This window comes from Leopardus geoffroyi, chromosome C2, assembly GCF_018350155.1.
Source record: "Leopardus geoffroyi isolate Oge1 chromosome C2, O.geoffroyi_Oge1_pat1.0, whole genome shotgun sequence".
NCBI lineage: Eukaryota > Metazoa > Chordata > Mammalia > Carnivora > Felidae > Leopardus > Leopardus geoffroyi.
The window spans coordinates 412840-432392 of record NC_059333.1 but is presented as its reverse complement, the minus strand read 5'-3'; the positions used below and the strand labels follow the sequence as shown (position 1 = coordinate 432392).

The window sequence follows — 19553 nt, the reverse complement described above, 5'->3', positions numbered from 1 at the left end:
ATTTAGGAAGTCGGTGTTCCGGACTAAAAAGCAGGAAGTCTCCGACTCGCGTAAACACAGGGACCACCTGCTTCACAGGTGCTTTTGTAACAAGGTGTTCCTGTGATGGTTTCATCCTTCGTTCACGGTGACTTAGCTCTAAACATTGGTTTACCCTCTGACTCTGTTCAGCTCTACTTAAGATTGGAAGGGAAAAGGTAACCCTGCTTTTAGTAGGCGTGGTGTCTTCGTTTTACGTTTAGATTCGGCCTGTTCCGTGTCTCCCGAGGTGTGGCCTTGGGGAAAGCCCTGGAGCTCCTGCATCCTCGAGCTCAGGCCTCAGCACAGGTGCGGGGTGGCTCCAGCCACGGCTTCTCCTCAGGAGTGGGTAGAGCCGCCGTGCCCCTCTGGTGTGAACGTGGGGAGCTGTGTGAGGATGGTGGGCGGTGCCGCAGGGCAGTGCTGCCTTCTCCAGCCGCGGGTCCTCCGATGTTGGCTTTGGTTTCCTTCTGTGCAGACAGGTCCTATGGGGAACAGGGCCCATTCCCAGCCTGTGGCTTTACGTTCGATTTTCTTGGTTTAGTTGATTCAGAATAAATGAAGTTTTAAAAGAATATTCCAGAGGGAGAAACGGGTACATTTTACACATGAAACTGTGCTTGTATTTAATTTATTGATTGAAACTGCATTTTATTTTTATTTTTATTTTTCAGTAGTAAATTCTTTTTTTAAATTTTCATTTAATTAATTAATTAACTTTTAACGTTTATTTATTTTTGAGAGAGACAGAGACAGAATGCGAGTGGGTTGGGACAGAGAGAGAGGGAGACACAGAATCCGAAGCAGGCTCCAGGCTCCAAGCTGTCAGCACCAGAGCCCGACGCGGGGCCCGAACTCACGAGCTGTGAGATCATGACCTGAGCTGAAGTCGGACACTCAACCGACTGAGCCACCCAGGCGCCCCTAATTTATTTTTTTTTAACTTACATCCAAGTTAGTTAGCATCTAGTGCAGCGATGATTTCAGGAGTAGATTCCTTAATGCCCCTTACCCATTTCCATCCCCCTTCCCACAAACCCTCCAGCAACCCTCAGTTTGTTCTCCATATTTAAGAGTGTCTTATGTTTTTGTCCCCCTCCCCGTTTTTATATTATTTTTGTTCCCCTTCCCTTATGTTCTTCTGTTTTGTCTCTTAAAGTCCTCATATGAGTGAGGTCATATGATATTTGTCTTTTCCTGACTAATTTCGTTTAGCATAATACACTCTAGTTCCATCCACGTAGTTACAAATGGCAAGATTTCATTCTTTTTGATTGCCAAGTAATACTTCACTGTATATATATATATATATGTATATATATATATATATATATATATATATGTATGTATATATGTATACGTGTATATATATATATATGTGTGTGTGTGTATATGTATATATATATATATGTATATATATATATATATATATATATATATATATACATACCACATCTTCTTTATCCATTTATTCGTTGATGGACATTTGGGCTCTTTCCATACTTTGGCTATTATTGGTAGTGCTGTTACAATCATTGGGGTGCATGTGTCCCTTCAAAACAGCATACCTGTATCCTGTGGATAAATGCCTAGTAGTGCAATTGCTGGGTCGTAAGGTAGTTCTATTTTTAATTTTTTGAGGAACCTCCATACTGTTTTCCAGAGTGGCTGCACCAGCTTGCATTCCCACCAGCGGTGCAAAAGAGTTCCTCTTCCTCTGCATCCTTGCCAACATCTGTTGTTGCCTGAGTTGTTAGCCATTCTGACAGGTGTGAGGTGGTATCTCCTTGTGGTTTTGATTTGCATTTCCCTCATGATGAGTGATGTTGAGCATTTTTTCATGTGTCGCTTGGCCATCTGGATGTCTTTGGAGAAGTGTCTATTCATGTCTTTTGCCCATTTCCTCACTGGATTATTTGTTTTTTGGGTGTTGAGTTTGGTAAGTTCTTTATAGATTTTGGATACTAACCCTTTATCTGATATGTCGTTTGCAAATCTCTTCTCCCATTCTGCCTTTTAGTTTTGCTGATTGTTTCCTTCGCTGTGCAGAAGCTTTTTATTTTGATGAGGTCCCAGTAGTTCATTTTTGCTTTTGTTTCCCTTGCCTCTGGAGACATGTTGAGTAAGAAGTTGCTGCTTCCAGAATCAAAGAGGTTTTTGCCTGCTTTCTCCTCGAGGATTTTGATGGCTTCCTGTCTTACATTGAGGTCTTTCATCCATGTTGAGTTTATTTTTGTGTCTGGTGTAAGAAAGTCCAGGTTCATTTTTCTGCATGTCGCTCTCCAGTTTTCCCAGCACCACTTGCTGAAGACACTGTCTTTATTTCATTGGTTATTCTTTTCCTGCTTTGTCAAAGATTAGTTGGCCATACGTTTGTGGGTCCGTTTCTGGGTTCTCTATTCTGTTCCATTGATCTGAGTGTCTGTTCTTGTGCCATGAAACTGCATTTTAAACTATGACAAATTTGACTGTAAGGAGCATGTAGGATGTTTACTACCTTTGAGATGGGAACCATGTGGTGGGTGGAACAAGGTGCACGGGGTGGGTGGCATTGGGGTTGGGGTTTCTGATGGGGGGGCTGTGTGGTGGGCGACCAGAGGCACGTGGCGGGGGGGTCTGTGTGGCAGGTGGATGGAGGCACGTGGCAGGTGCGGTGCTGGGTGGTCACTGTCTCGGAAGTGGGGGCTGGCTGGAACCCTGCAGAGTCAGAGGCGCCTGCTGGAGGAGGATAGGAGCTTGGCTGTGTGGTGGGCGCCAAGGTCTTGCTCCTGGAGCAGTGGCACCAGGCAGCCCCGTGGGAGCTCGGAGACACGCACGCAGCCAAGACGCAGAAGCAGCAGGCGGAGCAGCGGTGCCGCGGGAGGGGGTCTGGCTGCTGAGGGGCTCTCCAGCGCTGGGCCTCCCGGGGCTCCTGCCCTCTCCGAGTCTTCTCATCAGAGCGCTATGGTGGCGGGTGGGTGCTGGACATGCCTGGAGCCTGCACTCAGGGGTCAGCCGGCCCGGGAGAGCGCGTCCGAGTGCTCCCAGTACGGTCCAGTACGGTCCAGCAGCAGTCGCCTGTGTGAGGCCTCCCCTGTAGTCTCTTTTCTGCATATAGGTTCCCTCCCTGTGCATCCCAGGCTACTCAGTGTGACCTGGGGACACGGCTCCGCACAGGTGCCTGCCATACGTGTCCTCTGACCCCGTGTCCCGTCGTCCTGTCCGTTGTCTGTTTCTGCAGACGTGCCAGGTGTGCCGTCCTCTGAACTTGTCTTCACACTCTCACCTTTCAGCCAGATCACCTCCACAACAGGCGCTTCCCCGCCTGCCCCGTGCGGGACGCCCCCCTTTCCTTCAGGACTTCTAGCCCCGTGCCCTGCAAAGCCCACAGAGGGCTGAGCGTGAGGGGTAGTTGTGCCTGTCCTGTTCTCTTGCTTCCCAGGGCCGGGCGCAGTGGGGCCTGCAGGCAACTTGCCGAGTAGGGGTCTGACGGCAGCGGGCCAGCCCCCGCTCGTCCCCCAGACGTCTTCAGGTGCCCTTTTTAAGAGGTACCGGTGGCCCTGCCGCACCGTGTTGGTGTGACTTCCGAGGTCAGGGTGAGGAGGAGGGATGTCAGGACCCACCTGGGGTGTGTCTGGGGGACCATGTGCTTGGAGGGCAGGACCCTGACCTTGTAGGCAGCGGCATAGGCATCTGACAGCTGGACAAAAGAGGCATTGGAGGTGATTGTACTACCTCAGACAGGAGTTGACAAGGTCCTTGGGAAGCGTAGGGATGGGAGGGCACAGAGGGCGGGCTCGGGGCCCCTCTGAGGGCGGTGCTCCGGGGCAGAGAGGGGTTCCTGATGTCTCCCGGGCTGTGCTGGGGTGAGATTGACTGTGGCGCCTATGAGGGTGGTGGGGAGGCTGTGGCGCCTGGGGGATGACGAGGGGGCGTCTGGGTCTGGACTCTCAGGAGGTGGCGGTGGCTGGGGAGGAAGCGACCTCACGACAGGGAGGTGGAGGACCTCACGTGCATGTCCGCCTGTGTCCACACGGAGCACACTTGCTGTGGCAGGTGCTCCCGGGAGTCGGTGTACGCTGTGGATCCGTTTTCAGATTTTTGAAACTTTGTTAGAACATCCACAAGCAGTATGTCAAGTTGTGTCGTTGTTCTTTTGAAGAAGCAGTTGGAATTCTCTTCAGCAGGTGAGGCTGCCACGGATAAGACCGTGCAGGCTGGGACCCAGCCAGGGTCCTTGTGGCTTGCCGCGGGGCTCACGTCCCCCAGGTCCCTTTGCATGGAGGCAGGCTGGCATCTGTGGACGCTGGCTGTACGCCCTGATGCCCTTCTGCTCCATGTTCTTAGATTTGAAAGACTGTGTCTCCCGTGTCTTCTGGTCTTTCTGGGGGAGAGAGAGTACAAAGTCTACAGGCATAGTGCTTCCTAGATAACTGATGTGTTTTGTGAAGTGCTACATCGAGATTTATAGAGATTATAAAGATTTTGTGAGTACTGTTTCTTTGGGGCTTTTCTTTGTTTTTAAAAGGTTTATTTGAGAGAGAGAGCATGTGTGTGAGTGGATTGGGGGAGGGCAGTGAGAAAGACAGAGAGAGAATCCCAAGCAGGCTCCATGCTGTCAGCACAGACCAAAAAAAAAAAGCTGTGGGGCTTTTTAAAAGAGGAGATGCTAATATTACTCTTTTCTAATCGTGAAATAAGGCCCTGGTGTTCCCCTGTGTCCCCTAGATTAATAGCCAGTGCTTTTAGTTGTATGTATACGGACCAGCTGATCTGTGAAATTAATATTTAAACCATTTCCTCAATGAAAGTTTCCAGAATGAGCATTACAGGAGATTGCAAAAATAAAGGGAAGTGTAAAAATGAGATTTATCCCCATTTGTTTGGTTGAAAAGTCTGGGAATTGGCATTTTTGTTGAGATTTGCTTCATGGACTTTTAAGTTGCCTTGAATCTGGCCACTTGGGGTGGGTTTCCCACATTCGAAAGAATGAGAAGACACAGGAGGAATCCACACACAGAAGCCTGTGCCCTCAGGACGGCTTGGACACAGTAAGCCCCCAGCCGGGACCGAGATGCAGCTGCTCACCGATTAGTTCACAGGAATGGCCTCCTCATACCGTCCTCGTCCTCAGATTTCATTAAAAGAGGGTGAAGCCTCTTCAGTGTCCCCTCAGCCCCCTCTGTGTCCCCGTAACCCTCTCAGTATCTTCTCTATGCCCCATTAACCCTCTCAGGGTCCCCTCATTGTCCCCCCAGCCCCTCATTGTCAGTGCAGCGCTGAGGGGTCATCACAGAGGGGTCGAGTGGCCACCAGGAAGGTGCCTCACCACAGGGAGGGTGAGCAGTTGTCCTGTCGGCTCCTTCGTTGCTCACGGTCCTTCTTGGTGACAGAGGGGTGCCGACAGGTTCCACGTGCCCGGCCCCAGGAGAGTCTTGGGAGAAGGACGCTGGAGACAGCCCTCTGCGAGGTGGACGCGCCTTCCCATGTTTGTTTTGAGAGGCTAGAGTGCCCCGCTGCTGTTTGTAGACCGGGATCCGGGCAGCGCATCTGGGGGTGAGTTAGTGATCCCCAGGTGACTGGTCTTCCCTCTTCGCTCCTGAAGCGCTGCCCTGCGACCTGCTGAGGATGTCTGTTGACAGGATCAGGTACTGACTCACAGCCCTTCCCCCAGAGACTGACTGTCTGATTGCTGATTTGTTCCTCCTGCCCATTTGTTACCTGTTGGTGACGCACAGAGCCACACACTTCCTGAAACCGAGTGTCATTTATGTACCTTGGCTTAGCAGTTTTGTGTTTCTGTATTGACTACTGTCCAAATGCTCCTACGGCATTTTTTTTTTTTTTTTTAATTTATGTCCAAGTTAGTTAGCATGTAGTGCAATGATTTCAGTAGAATCCAGTGCTTCATCCCCTACATATAACACCCAGCGCTCATCCAACAAGTGTCCTCCTCAATGCCCCTTGTCCATTTAGCCCACCCCCCCCCCAATACCCCTCTAGCAACCCTCAGTTTGTTCTTTGTATTTAAGAGTCTCTTACGTTTGGCTCCCTCCCTGTTTTTATGTTATTTTTGCTTCCCTTCCCTTATGTTCATCTGTTTTGTATCTTAAATTCCACATATGAGTGAAGTCATATGCTATTTGTCTTTCTCTGACTAATTTCACTTAGCATAATACCCTCTCGTTCCATCCACGTTGTTGCAAATGGCAAGATTTCATTCTTTTTGATTGCTGAGTAATCTTCCTCTGTGTGTGTGTGTGTGTGTGTGTGTGTGTGTGTGTGTGTGTGCGTGTGTACCACATCTTCTTCTTTACCCATTGATCAGTCGATGGACTTTTGGGCTTTTTCCATACTTTGGCTATTGTCAATGGTGCTGCTATAAACATTGGGGTGCATGTGCCCCTTCAAAATACCACTCCTATATCCTTTGGATAAATACCTAGTAATACAGTAGCTAGGTCGTAGGGTAGTTCTATCTTTAATTTTTTGAGGAACCTCCGTACTGTTTTCCAGAGTGGCTGCACCAGTTTACATTCCTACCAGCAGTGCTAAAGGGTTCCCCTTTCTCCACATCCTCACCAACATCTGTTGTTGCCTGAGTTGTTCATTTTAGCCATTCTGACTGGTGTGAGGTGGTATCTCATTGTGGTTTTGATTTGTATTTCCCTGATGATGGGTGATGTGGAGCATTTTTTCATGTGTCTGTTAGCCATCTGGATGTCTTCTTTGGAAAGTGTCTATTCATGTCTTTTGCCCATTTCTTCACTGGACCATTTGTTTTTTGGGTGTTGAGTTTAATAAATTCTTTATAGATTTTTGGATACTAATCCTTTATCTGATATGTCATTTGCAAATACCCTCTCCCATTCTGTTGGGTGCCTTTTAGTTTTGCTGATTGAGTTTCCTTAGTTGTGCAGATGCTTTTTATTTTGATGAGGTCCCAGAAGTTCATTTTTCCTTTTATTTCCCTTGCCTCACAGAACATGTTGAGTAAGAAGTTGCTGTGGCCAAAGTCAAAGAGGTTGTTGCCTTTTTTCTCCTCTAGGATTTTGATGGCTTCGTGTCTTACATTTTAGGTCTTTCATGCAGTTTGCGTTTATTTTTGTGTATGATGTAAGAAAGTGGTCCAGGTTCATTCTTCTGCATGTCGCTGTCCAGTTTTTCCAACATCATTTGCTTGAAGAGACTGTCTTTATTCCATTGGATACTCTCTCCTACTTTGTCAAAGATTCCCTGGCCATATGTTTGTGTGTCCATTTCTGTTTTCTCTCTTATGTTCCATTGATCAGTGTCTGTTTCTGTGCCAGTACCATATTGTCTTAATGATTACAGCTTCGTAATACATCTGGAAGTCTGGAATTGTGATGCCTCCAGCTTTGTTTTTCTTTTTCAGGATTGCTTTGGCTATTTGAGGACTTTTCTGTTTCCATACAAATTTTAGGATTGTTTGTTCTAGCTCTGTGAAGAATGCTGGTGTTATTTTGATAGGGATTGCATCATTGCATTGAACATGTAGATTGCTTTGGGTAGTACTGACAATTTAACAATATTTGTTCTTCCAATCCATGAGCATGGAATGCTTTTCCGTTTTTTGGTGTCTTCTTCAATTTCTTTCCTGAGCTTTCTATAGTTTTCAATGTATAGATTTTTCACCTCTTTGGCTAGGCGTATTCCTGGGTATTTTATGGGTTTTGGTAGAATCGTAAATGGGATTGATTCCTTGATTTCTCTTTCTGCTGCTTCATTATTGGTGTATAGAAATGCAACCAATTATTGTGCATTGATTTTATATCCTGCGACTTGCCTGAATTCATGGATCAGTTCTAGCATTTTTTTTGGTAGAATCTTTTGGGTTTTCTAGATAGAATATCATGTCTGTGAAGACTGAAATCTTGACTTCCTCCTTGCCAATTTGGATGCCTTTTATTTCTTTGTGTTGTCTGATTGCTGAGGCTAGGACTGCCAGCACTATGTTGAATAAGCTCCTGCAGCATTTTGGAAGTGTTTTTCTAGTTGTGGTACAAGAAAGTCATTGTTTAAGTAAGTTATCTCTTTGGTGCTAAGAAGGTGAACATTAGATAATTTTTTTTTTTTAATTTTTTTTTTTCAACGTTTATTTATTTTTGGGACAGAGAGAGACAGAGCATGAACGGGGGAGGGGCAGAGAGAGAGGGAGACACAGAATCAGAAACAGGCTCCAGGCTCTGAGCCATCAGCCCAGAGCCTGACGCGGGGCTCGAACTCACGGACCGCGAGATCGTGACCTGGCTGAAGTCGGACGCTTAACCGACTGCGCCACCCAGGCGCCCCTGAACATTAGATAATTTTTTAAGGGACCTTTTTTGTCTAGCTGGTTTCACAGAAAGCACTTAGATTTCTGGGAGGTGGGAGGCTGTGCAGCCTTATTTTAACTTTTATTGGAGAAAATTTCAACATATACAGAAGTAGAATAGTTCATTGAACCCCTGTATCTGGCTGCCCAGTGGGGTACGTGCCAGTCTTAGTGTGGCAGTGCTCCTTACCCCCAATTCTTTTGAAGCAATTCCCAGGTATTGTGTGTTTTCATCTGTAAGTACTTCATCATCTGTTTCTGCCATGTAACGTTTTTCTCCTCCCAAAAGAACTTAACCATAATCCATTCTAACTTAGAAAATTAAAAATGATTCATTAATATCACCATATATCCAGCCCAGGTTCTAGTCTCTTCCTGTGGTTGTTCAAATCAGGATCCACACGGGGCTTCGTTTGCACGGGATCTGTTTTTATTGCTTCCTGTGATGTTAGTCTCCCCCCTATTCCTGTAAGCATGTCAGCATCTCTACACACATGATCAGATTCAGGTTCATGTCTTGGTGTGGGGGAGACTTGTGGCTGGTTGCATGTTCCTCCTGTGGCCTTCCCTCAGGATTCACCCCACAAGCAGATGCACATAAAGCCTTGCTGGACATTTCCTGGGATGCCAGGGTCATTGTGCCCAAATTAGCAGGGACACGCTGTTCTTCCTTTGTCAGGCGTTAGTTAATCTGGGCCACAAATATCTTTGCACCTGTTTGAAAAGCAGGCTCACTTACCAGAAGAGTTATTTCACATGGGCTTGTGAGCTAATTGACTTACTTCACTTGGAGTGAAGTGAATCACTTGGAGTGGTTACTTCACTTTGGAGTTGGCTTGTGAGAAAAGTTCTCTGGAAACGTAAGCTTGTTTCCCTTTTCTTAGAGATGTACATCCCGTAAAGTAAAGAAATCTCCGTTGTGTTCATATCACTAAGCAGAGTTCTGGAATGCAGAAGTAAACTGTAGTATGGCCAGTATCAATTGCTCAAGCCAATTTCTTTCTCTCTCTCTTTCTTTCTTTCTTTCCTTCTTTCCATTAAAAAAAAATATTCATATAATAAGTTTTGAAAATAGTACGAGGTCAGGTTAGGTATAGTTTGAATGTCTTTAATTCATTATCAGTTGAATTTATTTTTATTACTGTATTGGTATTCTTTGTGCAGTATTACTTATTTTTTTCCTTCTCCAGGTATACCTATTTTCTTCTCTTAATGATTAAAATATAGATCTATGTATGTATATATATGATATTTTCCCTAGAATTCTCTAGGTTTTTAGAAAAATTTGAGAATAAACTTTTAAAAACATCATTTTCTTATATTGACCTTACTATTTAGAATATGGAAAATTAAATGGAGCTTTACTCAAGGCTGGAAATAGAAGTAATTATCTGTAAGGAGGTCTTATGGATGGGGGGGTAGGGGTTGTGTGAATCAAGGGACACCTGACATTGAGCCTCTCCAGTCAGGTCAAGGAAGTGGCCTGAGGATCATACTGCCAGACATGCCCAGCCATCCCAGAGGTGCTGGGCTTTTGAGGTCCAATGGCAGCCTGCTGTCCTGCAGCCTTTCCTGAGAGCACACCCTCGAAACTGCCTTACCTGACTCCTGAGTGTCCGTTTCCTGGTGGCCCTCCTGCTGCATGATGCTCTCATGTTTTGCCTTTGCCTCTGTTAGGGTGCATTCTGCAAGTTCCCACTCCAGGCCTGGGTGTGCACTGGGCAGGACAGGCATGAAGTGGCCCTACTGCCCCTTGCAGGTGGAAAGTTAAGAGCTATTTCCTCCTGCCCGCAGTACACGCTGCAGGTGCTGAGAGGGAAGCACCCTAATGCTGTGCCAGGGCCCCAGGGCCCAAAGAACTGATCTGTCATTCCCTTTCCAGCTTGATTGTTAATCAGGGTTTATCACGTGTTTGGGGGATTTTCTTTTTCTTGAGTGTTGATGTTTTATTTTTCCCAGTGGCCTTCACAATGGGTACAAGTATTTCCTTAGGTCTGTTTTTTGGGGAAAAGGGAGTATGGCTTCTGTCCCTTGGCCTTGGCCCTGCTGGTCTGTGGTGCCTGTTGGCATTCAGGGTTTTTCCCTGTATTCACCAACACTTTGTGGTTGACGCTCGGGGAATTAGCATTCCTGGTGAAACCCAGTTACTCTCAGGGCTGCAGCTAGCTTCCTTTCTGCTGGGAGTGGTCTGGGTCAACCCCGACCTTCCCTAGAAGGAGAAGTGTGGTAGACATGTGGTAATTAAAGTACTGTGGAAACTTTGCAAAGTGTGATAACTTGGAAATTACCTTTAATCCTTCCCTTTTAAAGGTTTTGGAGTTAAATTTATTTCAGGAGAGAAAGTTTATAAAAATGATATGTTAATTCAGAAATGGTCTCTGTAACTTGAAAGTATAATTTTAGTGTTGTACCACGCATGCCCCGTTTTCATCACTATCATAATTAAGGTGAGAATCCAGTCCTACAGCGTGGTTTGAAGTTTTCTATAAGCTGTAGCGTGACTCCCATGTGTCATCACATTGAACATACGCGAAATGGTCGTGATCTCCAGTATTGACGAGTATCTGTGCACGAAGAGCTCCGTGCTAACTCTTTCCCTCCTCGTTCAAGCAGAGCACCCTGATTCCTGCGGAGGTGGAGGCCCAGGGCCCAGCTCTTCGGGCCGAGCTGCACGAAGAGGAGGAGACGCGGCAGTTGTCAAAGAGCCAGTCGGAAGTGGTACTGGAGCAGCAGATCCCACAGCTGAAGGTATGGGGCTAAGGGTGATTTGTGCTATTGCTGTTCTTCCCCATCTGCAGAGTAAATAAAATGTTATTCTAAATTAATGGTGATATGCGAAGTTAAAACATAAAATGTTTTCATCGGCTTAGAAACAGATTTTTGTAGGCAATTTTTTTCACTCATTTTCTATTTATTATTATTTTTTAAATATGTTGGCTAACATACGGTGTATATAGTGCGCTCTTGGTATTGGGGGTAGATTCTTGTCATTCCGCTTACGTACGACCCAGTGCTCATCGAGCCAGTGCCCTCCACAGTGTCCATCACCCATTTTCCCCTCTCCCTGTCCCCCCATCAACCCTCAGTTTGTTCTCTGTACTCAAGAGTCTCTTATGGTTTGCCTCCCTCTCTGTTTGAAGCTATTTTTCCCCTTCCCTTCCCCCATGGTCTTCTGTTAAGTTTCTCAACTCCCACATATGAGTGAAAACATGGTGTTTGTCTTTCTTTGCCTGACTTATTTCATTTAGCATAATACTGCCCAGTTCTATCCACATTGTTACAAATGGCGGGATTTCATTCTTCTTCATTGCCAAGTAGTATTCCATTGTATATATAATCTTCTTTATCCATTCATCAGTTGATGGACATTTGGGCTCTTTCCATAGTTTGGATATTGTTGATAGTGCTGCTATAAACATTGGGGTGCATGTGCCCCTTCAAATCAGCACTGCTGTATCCTTTGGATATATTCCTACTAGTGCTATTGCTGGGTCATAGGGTAGTTGTATTTTTAATTTTTTGAGGAACCTCCACACTGTTTTCCAGAGTGGCTGCACCAGTTTGCATTCCCACCAGCAGTGCAAGTTTTTCCATCCTTTTTCTATTTAATTTGGGTGGTTAGCATACCTTTCCCGCTAAGAATTGCCATCAAGTATTTTAAATTTGAGAACGTTTGAGTCTTACTGCCTTGCCTCAGTGACTCAGCAGCAGCCACATCAAGGCTTTTCTTGCTTTAAGGAGACTGTTCTCATGGAAGAATGTGCAGGATGCCTCAACACTCAGCAGCTTCTCTTACGACGACTTATTTTTTATTTTTTATATGTGTGTATATATTTTTTTATTTTAGAGGGGGAGAGAGAGAGAGGGAGCATGAGTGGGGGAGAGAAACAGAGGGAGAGAGAACCTGAAGCAGGGCCCTGATGCAGGGCTCAGTCCCACGACTGTAAGATTATGACCTGAGCCAAAATCAGAACTCAAACGCTCAACCAACTGAGCCACCCAGGAGCCCCAATATGATTTGTTTTTAATGTTTATTTTTAAAAGAGAGAGGGAGACCGAGCACACGCGGGGGAGGGGCAGAGAAAGGGGGAGACACAGAATCAGAAGCAGGCTCCAGGCTCTGAGCTTGTCAGCACAGAGCTGACTGAGCCACCTAGGCACCCGAAGATGATTTTTAATGTAGCTTTACTTTGTTGTTTCTTTTAACAACAGCTTTATTTTATATACCATAAAAATTACTCTTTTAAGTATATACGTTTTAGTGATTTTTAGCGTATTCACCAAGTTGTGCAACTATTGTTGCTATCTACTTCCAGAACATTTGCATCACCTCAAAAAGACCCCCCCCCCCCCCCCCCCCGCTCCCCCCAGCCTTAGCTGCCTCTCCCCTCCTCCAGCCCCTGGTAACCACTGAACTTCCTGTTTCTGGACATTTTATAGAAAGGGAATCATACAGTCTGTGCCCTTCTGTGTTTGGTTGCTTTCACCTAGCACAGTGTTCTCTAGGTTTAGAGATGTAGCAGGTATTATTACTTGCTGTTTGCTCCTTGTTTATCTTGTATCTCTCTTGTTTTTCTGATTTTCTGTTACTGCCTTCTTTTCATTTTAATTTCCTTGATGTTTATTTTCTATATATTTTGGGTTATTTTCTTAGGTGCCTGCCCTGGGGATTACAGTAATAAACACCTTATAACAACATAGTTCAGATTAATGCCATCTTGATTTTGATAGTTTACAAATCTCTTCTCCTGTGTAGCTTCATCCCCCTCTCTGTCCTATGCGCTAATATTGTCATGCAAAGTACACTTCCATACAATTTATGCTCACTGATTTATTCAGTTTCTTATAAATCAGATAGGAGAAAAAAGAATTATAAAAACTGTGTTTACTTTGTCTTTCAGTTTACTAGTGAACCTTTAGCAGTGTTCTTTATTTCTTCCTGTGGATTCGAATGAACGTCTGGTGTCCCTTCACTCTAGCCTGAAGGACACCCTTTTGTATTTCCTCAGGGCAGGCCTGTTAGGATGACTTCTCTTAGTTTGTATTTATCCGTGAATGTTTTAATTTCTCCCTCATTTTGGAAAGATCATTTCCTAGATATGGAATTCTTGGTTAAGTCTTTCTTTTGTCACTTTGACTATATTATCTTATTGCCTTTTGGCCTCTGGAGGATGGTTTCTCTCCTGCTGTTTTCAAGGATCTTTTTCTTAGTCTTTCACAGTTTAATTGGGATGGGCCTTGGTGTGGATCTCTTTGAGTTTATCCTACCTGGGGTAATTGTGCTTTTTGTGTTTGTAGATTAATGTTTTTTCATCAGAGTTTTGAAGTTTTGGGCCTTATATCTTCAAGTAGTCTTTCGACTCTGTTCCCTTTCTCCTTTCCTCTGCAACTCCCATTACGTATATGTTGGTCTTTGAGGGTGTCCCAGCATGTCTGTGAACCTCTACTTATTTTTCTTAAAAAAAAAATTTTTTTTTTTAATATTTATTTTTGAGAGAGAGAGAGCGCAAGTGCGGAATGAGCAGAGAGAGAGGGAGACACAGAATCTGAAGCAGGTTCCAGGCTCTGAGCTGTCAGCACAGAGCCCGATGCGGGGCTCAAACTCACAAACTGTGAGATCGTGACCTGAACCGAAGTCAGATACTCAACCAACTGAGCCACCCAGGTGCCCCTCTACTTACTTTTCTTCTTCTTCTTCTTCTTTTTTTTTTTCTTTTTGGTTCCCAGACTAAATAATTTGAACTGTCTTCATATTTGCTGATTCTTCTGCCCATTCAAATCTACTGGTGAGCCCCTCTAGTGAATTTGAAGGGCTCTGCTTGGGGCATGCTTTGAGTGCTGTGGCGGGCAGTTTACTCTGCCTTAGCTTTCGTTTTGTGTTGGTGCAAGGTCAACAAGGAGCGAGCTCTTAGAGCTTTCTCGGGTTTCTCTGGACAGGTACACAGCCCTGTACTTGCTCCTGCCTTCTGAATTCCTAGGAATATGTGGGACTTTTTCAAAGCTCCCTCTTGACATCTCATTCTCTTCAGACATCTCATTTCCTCTTAAAAGTGTTTCCTTTCAAGTTGTTTTGTCTACCTCTTACTGGCTCAGACTGTTACCAGTTTATCGGTTTCAGGTTATTGTGATGTTAAACAGTTGCTGCTACTTGATTTTGACTAATGGCTTGGGGATAGCATTGTTGACAGACAGCTCTGTGAGATCATCTCTGAGAATAGAGCCTTTCATTTTCATTTTTATTTATTTATTTTTTTAATGTTTATTTAGTTTTGAGAAAGAGAGAGAGAGAGCGCACACGCGCATGCAAGCTGGGAAGGGGCAGAGAGAGGAGTTCAGACGATCTGAAGAAGCAGGTTCTGTGCTGATAGCAGCGACCCTGATGCCAGGCTCAAACTCACAAACCACGAGATCACGACCTGAGCTGAATGAAGTCAAACACTCAACTGACTGAGCCACCCTGGTGCTCCAAGAATGGAGCTTTTTAGTAAGCTGCAAGGCAGGTTAATTCGTGACAGTTGGCGAGGTGGTGCTTTTGGAGATCCAAACACATGTTTGTTCCCCCCAACTCTTGGGACTGTTGGGCTGTTTTCAGGGCTGTGCCTGAGGTAGCAGTGTTGGGGTTAGGGCAGGTTTAAATACCTCTCAGCGCTTGTTGTTTTGATGGAAACTCACACTTTGTTTTCAGTGAACACTCTTTGGATTGTTACAAGTCTTTCTTAATTTCCAGAACTCTGAAAAGTCGATTTTGACAGGTTTTGCCTGTGTTCCCTGCGCTTTTATGGAGGAACACATTTTTTGGAGGTCCTTATTCTATTATTCTGGAAGTGCTACCTCTGTAGTTTTTTTTTTTTAAAGCTTATTTAATTAATATACTTTAATTTTTTTAAAATGTTTTTATTTACTTTTGAAGGAGAGACAGAGGATGGAGGAGGAGCGGAGAGAGAGGGAGACACAGAATTCAAAGCAGGCTCCAGGCTCTAAGCTGTCAGCACAGAGCCCGATGCTGGGCTCGAACTCACAAACTGCGAGATCATGACCTGAGCTGAAGTCGGACGCTTAACCGACTGAGTCATCCAGGCGCCCCTTTAATTAATATACTTTAATTCATTAGGTGAACTTTATTAAAAACAATTTTTATTTTTAGGAAGAAATAGGGTTTATCTTTGAAAACCAAAGGAACTTAGGTTTCTAAATATCTTGGAGTTTGATGGTCATGATACCCTGGCGATGGGTAATTTCTTAATGTGGCCATTTGGGAAAGGTAGCAAGCTGTCTTTTTCATGTTCTGTATGAGAAGCACATTTGAGTGCATGTTCGCTGTGAGTGGTGGCTTTGTTCCTTCTGATCACTGCTCTTGGCATAATATGGACTCAATAAACATTTGTTGAATGAACTATATTTTAGCAAACATAGAAGTGGAACTGGCATAATTTTAGAGTTTAATGGCATTTTTGTTGTTAATAATGTACTTTTTGTACAGGGTGAATTTGAAAGTGAAAAGGAAGTTGCTTTACATGAACAAGAGAAGATACATAGACTTGAGTGCGAGCAGGTGCAGTCTCCGTACCAAAAAGAGAAAGAGTCTTTGTTTCTGCAGCTTCAGGAGAAGAATAACCAAATTCTGCAGGTATGTAAAATGTGTCTTTTCTTTGTTATTGTGTGTGTGTGTGTGGGGGGGGTAAAATATAACATAACATATATATATATATGTTTATATATATAAATTATATATATAAACATATATTTTATATATATTTGTTTATATATATAAATTATATATATAAACATATATTTTATATATATTTATTTATATATAAATAATATATATAAATATATATAAATATATAAATATATTTATTTATATATAAATATAATTATATATATAAATTATATATATAAATATATATAATTTATATATATATAAAATATAACATAACATAAAGTTTCCCATTTTAATCATTTTTAAGTGTCCAATTCAGTGGCATTAACGATGTTCACCGTGTTGTGCAACTATCACCACTATCCATTTCTAGAACTGTTCATCAACCCAAGAAGAAACTCTGTGCCCAATAAGCACTACCTCCCCATTTCCCCTCCCTCCAGTCCCTGGCACCCACCCTTCTACTTTCTGCCTGTATGAATTTGACCACTTTTGGGACCTCATATAAGTGAGATCATACAATATTTATCCTCTTGTGTCTGGTTTATTTCACTTAGCATAATGTCTGTGGAGTCCATCCAAGTTGCAACATGTGTCAAAGTTTCATGGTTTTTTATGGCTAATGATGTTCCATTATATATAGATACCACATTTTGTGTATCTCTTCACAGATTTATCTGTTGATGGACTTTTTTTTTTTTTAATGTTTATTTTTGAGAGACTGAGCGTGAGTGGGGGAGGGGCAGGGAGCAAGGGAGACACAGAATCGAAGCAGGCTCTAGGCTCTGAGCTGTCAGCACAGAGCCTGACTTGGGGCTTGAACCCACTAACTGTGAGATCACAACCTGAGCCGAAGTCGGCTGCTTAACTGACTGAGCCATCCAGGCGCCCTTATCTGTGGATGGACTTCTTGATGGTTGTTTCTGCCTTTTGGCTATTATGAATACTTTCACAGCGAACATTGGTGTACAGGTATCTTTTAGTCCCTGCTTTCCATTTTGGGGTTTATGTGTCTAGTAACAGGATTGCCGGGTCATGCATAAATCTGTATCTAAGTTCTTGAGGAACTGCTAGACTGCTTTCCACAGCAGCTGTGCCGCCTTACATTTCTTTCAGCAGTGTACAGGATTCTAATTTCTCCACATCCTCGCCAATACTTATTTCCCATCTCTTTTTTCTTCTTTTATAATTGCCATCATAATGAATATGAGGTGATATTTCACTGAGGTTTTGGTTTGCATTTCCCTGATGATTAGTGATGTTGAGCACCTTTTTATGAGCTTATTGGCCATTTGTATGTCTTTGAAGAAATGTCCATTCAAGGTCTTTGACATTTTGAATTGGATTTATTTTGTTGTTGTTGAGTTCGTTATTATTTTTTTTTTATATATAAGAATAAATGTGTATACAAGGCACCTGGGTGGCTCAGTCGGTTAAGCATCTGACTTCGGCTCAGGTCATGATCTCATAGTTCGTGGGTTCTAGCCCCACGTCAGGCTCTGTGCTGACAGCTCAGAGCCTGGAGCCTGTTTCGGATTCTGTGTCTCCCTCTCACTCTGCCCCTCCCCAGCTCATGCTTTGTCTCTGTCTCAAAAATAAATGAACATTAAAAAAAAATTTTTTTAAAGCATAAATGTGTATTTATACTATTTTTTTAATGTTTATTTTAGAGAGAGAGAGAGAGAGAGAGAGAGAGACAGAGCACGAGCAGGGGAGGGGCAGAGAGAGGGAGATACAGAGTCCAAAGCAGGCTCTGTCAGCACAGAGCCCTATGCGGGGCTCAATTTCACGAACTGTGAGATCATGACCTGAGCCAAAGTCAGACGCTTAACTGACTGAGCCACCCAGACGCCCCTCGTGCATTTTAAATGAAAACTTGGGATGGTGTATATAATGTGATCCCTCTATGACCAGACTGCTTGACTCTCTAAGCCTCTGGCCTCCTTGTGAGAATAACCTCTGGTGAATTTGCCCCTTCCCTCTTGTGTCTGGGGCAGCCTAGGATGTTCATGTATTCTGTTTTTGTAGGCAATGAATATTGGGGGGGAGGGGCAGTCATATTAGTAATTTTCAACTTTAATCGCCATCATATTTTGCCATATTTTTGTTAACAGGGATGATGAATGTTTCTTACAGAAATTTATTCTTAACTAAATTGTTTTATTATTTTTTTAATTACTTAAAAAAAAAATTTAAGTAGGCTCCACGCCCAGTGTAGGGCTCGAACTCATGACCCTGACATCAAGAGTTGCATGCTCTAGCAACTGAGCAAGCCAAGTGCCCCTAAATTGTTGTATATAAAGCTTTAACGATTTTTCCTGAACAGCTGGAAGACCAAATTTTATCCTTAAGACATGAGGTAGAAGAGTGCCATTCGGAACTGGAGAAGCTACAGCAAAGGCATGAAAGGGAAAACCAGGAAGGCACGAATCTCATCTCGATGCTGAAGTCTGACATTGACCTGTCTGACCGTGAAAGGTCAGTCACATGCTCCTCTCTGTTGCTGCTTCCCCAGTGCCTTCTCCACTAGTGGGAGGGGACCCTGTGCCACATTATTCTTCTCCAGAAAAGGACTGAGTAACATAACAGACACCTGTATACCCACCATCTCACTTTGCCAAATCTTCACATTTTTGCCAGATTATAAAATTTGATGTTATAATGAGGCATTAACCTTAGAATTTAATTGCCAAATATCTTACCAGCAAAAATAGGTTTATTCCGGAATAACAGAGAATTGGAGCCAGTAAGCCAGTGCGACCTAGCTAGGGCAACACCACAGGCAAGTCTGGAGAATGGAGCAGAGGAGGCTCTTATAGAGGAAAGGGGATTGGGGCTTTCCTCAACAGAAAGTCCATTGGAGTAAACTGGGAGCCGGGAAGTTTAGTGGCTTCTCATTGGCGGGCTGTGACTGTCTCTCCCATTGACTGAGCTGTGACGGTCTCCCATTGGCTGAGCTGTGACTGTCTCCCATTGGCTGAGCTGTGGCAATCTCTCATTGGCAGAACTGGGACTTTCTCATTGGCTGGGCTGTTGCCTGGACAGGAAGAAACCTTCCTTCCTCCAGCTGGGATAGGGAAGTAGTATCCTGGCAAGATGTCCCTCTTCCTGATAGGTCTGCAGTTGATAGGGCACCAGAGTTCCCCCTGCTGGCCCCCTGACTCCACTCTAAACGAGTTTTTCTATTAATTTTCACACTTAACCCCTTTTGATCAAGATCTTTCCTTGAATGCATTGCCGATCAAGAGTAAGGTTTTTCACGTTTAGTGGTTTTGTCCCTCAGTGCCGGGAAGGACCTTTCTTGGTTGTCCTGTCCTATGTCAGGAAAGGCTGGCTACGGGGCTGGAGGTGACTAGAGTGCTGAAATTCGTCTTAGTTTTCTTCTTTTTCCCCCAATGTCCTGGCTCTTTGCAATAGCAGAAAGTAGATGGTTTTTGGTTTCGTTTAGGGGCCATCACTTGCAAGATTTGAAAGTGGAGGATTTCAGCAGTCTTTTAGGTGATTCATGTAGGATATGAGTAGCTGGTTTGCCATAGTAACTAAACCTGGGCAGTTTCCCAT

General features: G+C 44.0%; 1 protein-coding gene across 18 annotated transcripts in view; it reads left to right on the top strand.

Annotated features, from left to right (window-relative positions):
• Nucleotides 1–19553, top strand: part of PCNT (pericentrin) — a 133864-nt gene that overhangs the window by 52361 nt on the left and 61950 nt on the right. For 10 of the 18 annotated variants that reach the window (XM_045501048.1, XM_045501057.1, XM_045501047.1 and 7 more), the window contains 3 exons: nucleotides 10943–11080; nucleotides 15813–15959; nucleotides 18319–18470. In XM_045501048.1, coding sequence (XP_045357004.1) covers nucleotides 10943–11080; nucleotides 15813–15959; nucleotides 18319–18470 — 437 coding nt within the window. The remainder of the gene's footprint in view (nucleotides 1–10942; nucleotides 11081–15812; nucleotides 15960–18318; nucleotides 18471–19553) is intronic. The other 8 variants (XM_045501058.1, XM_045501050.1, XM_045501051.1 and 5 more) reach the window with 1 other exon arrangement.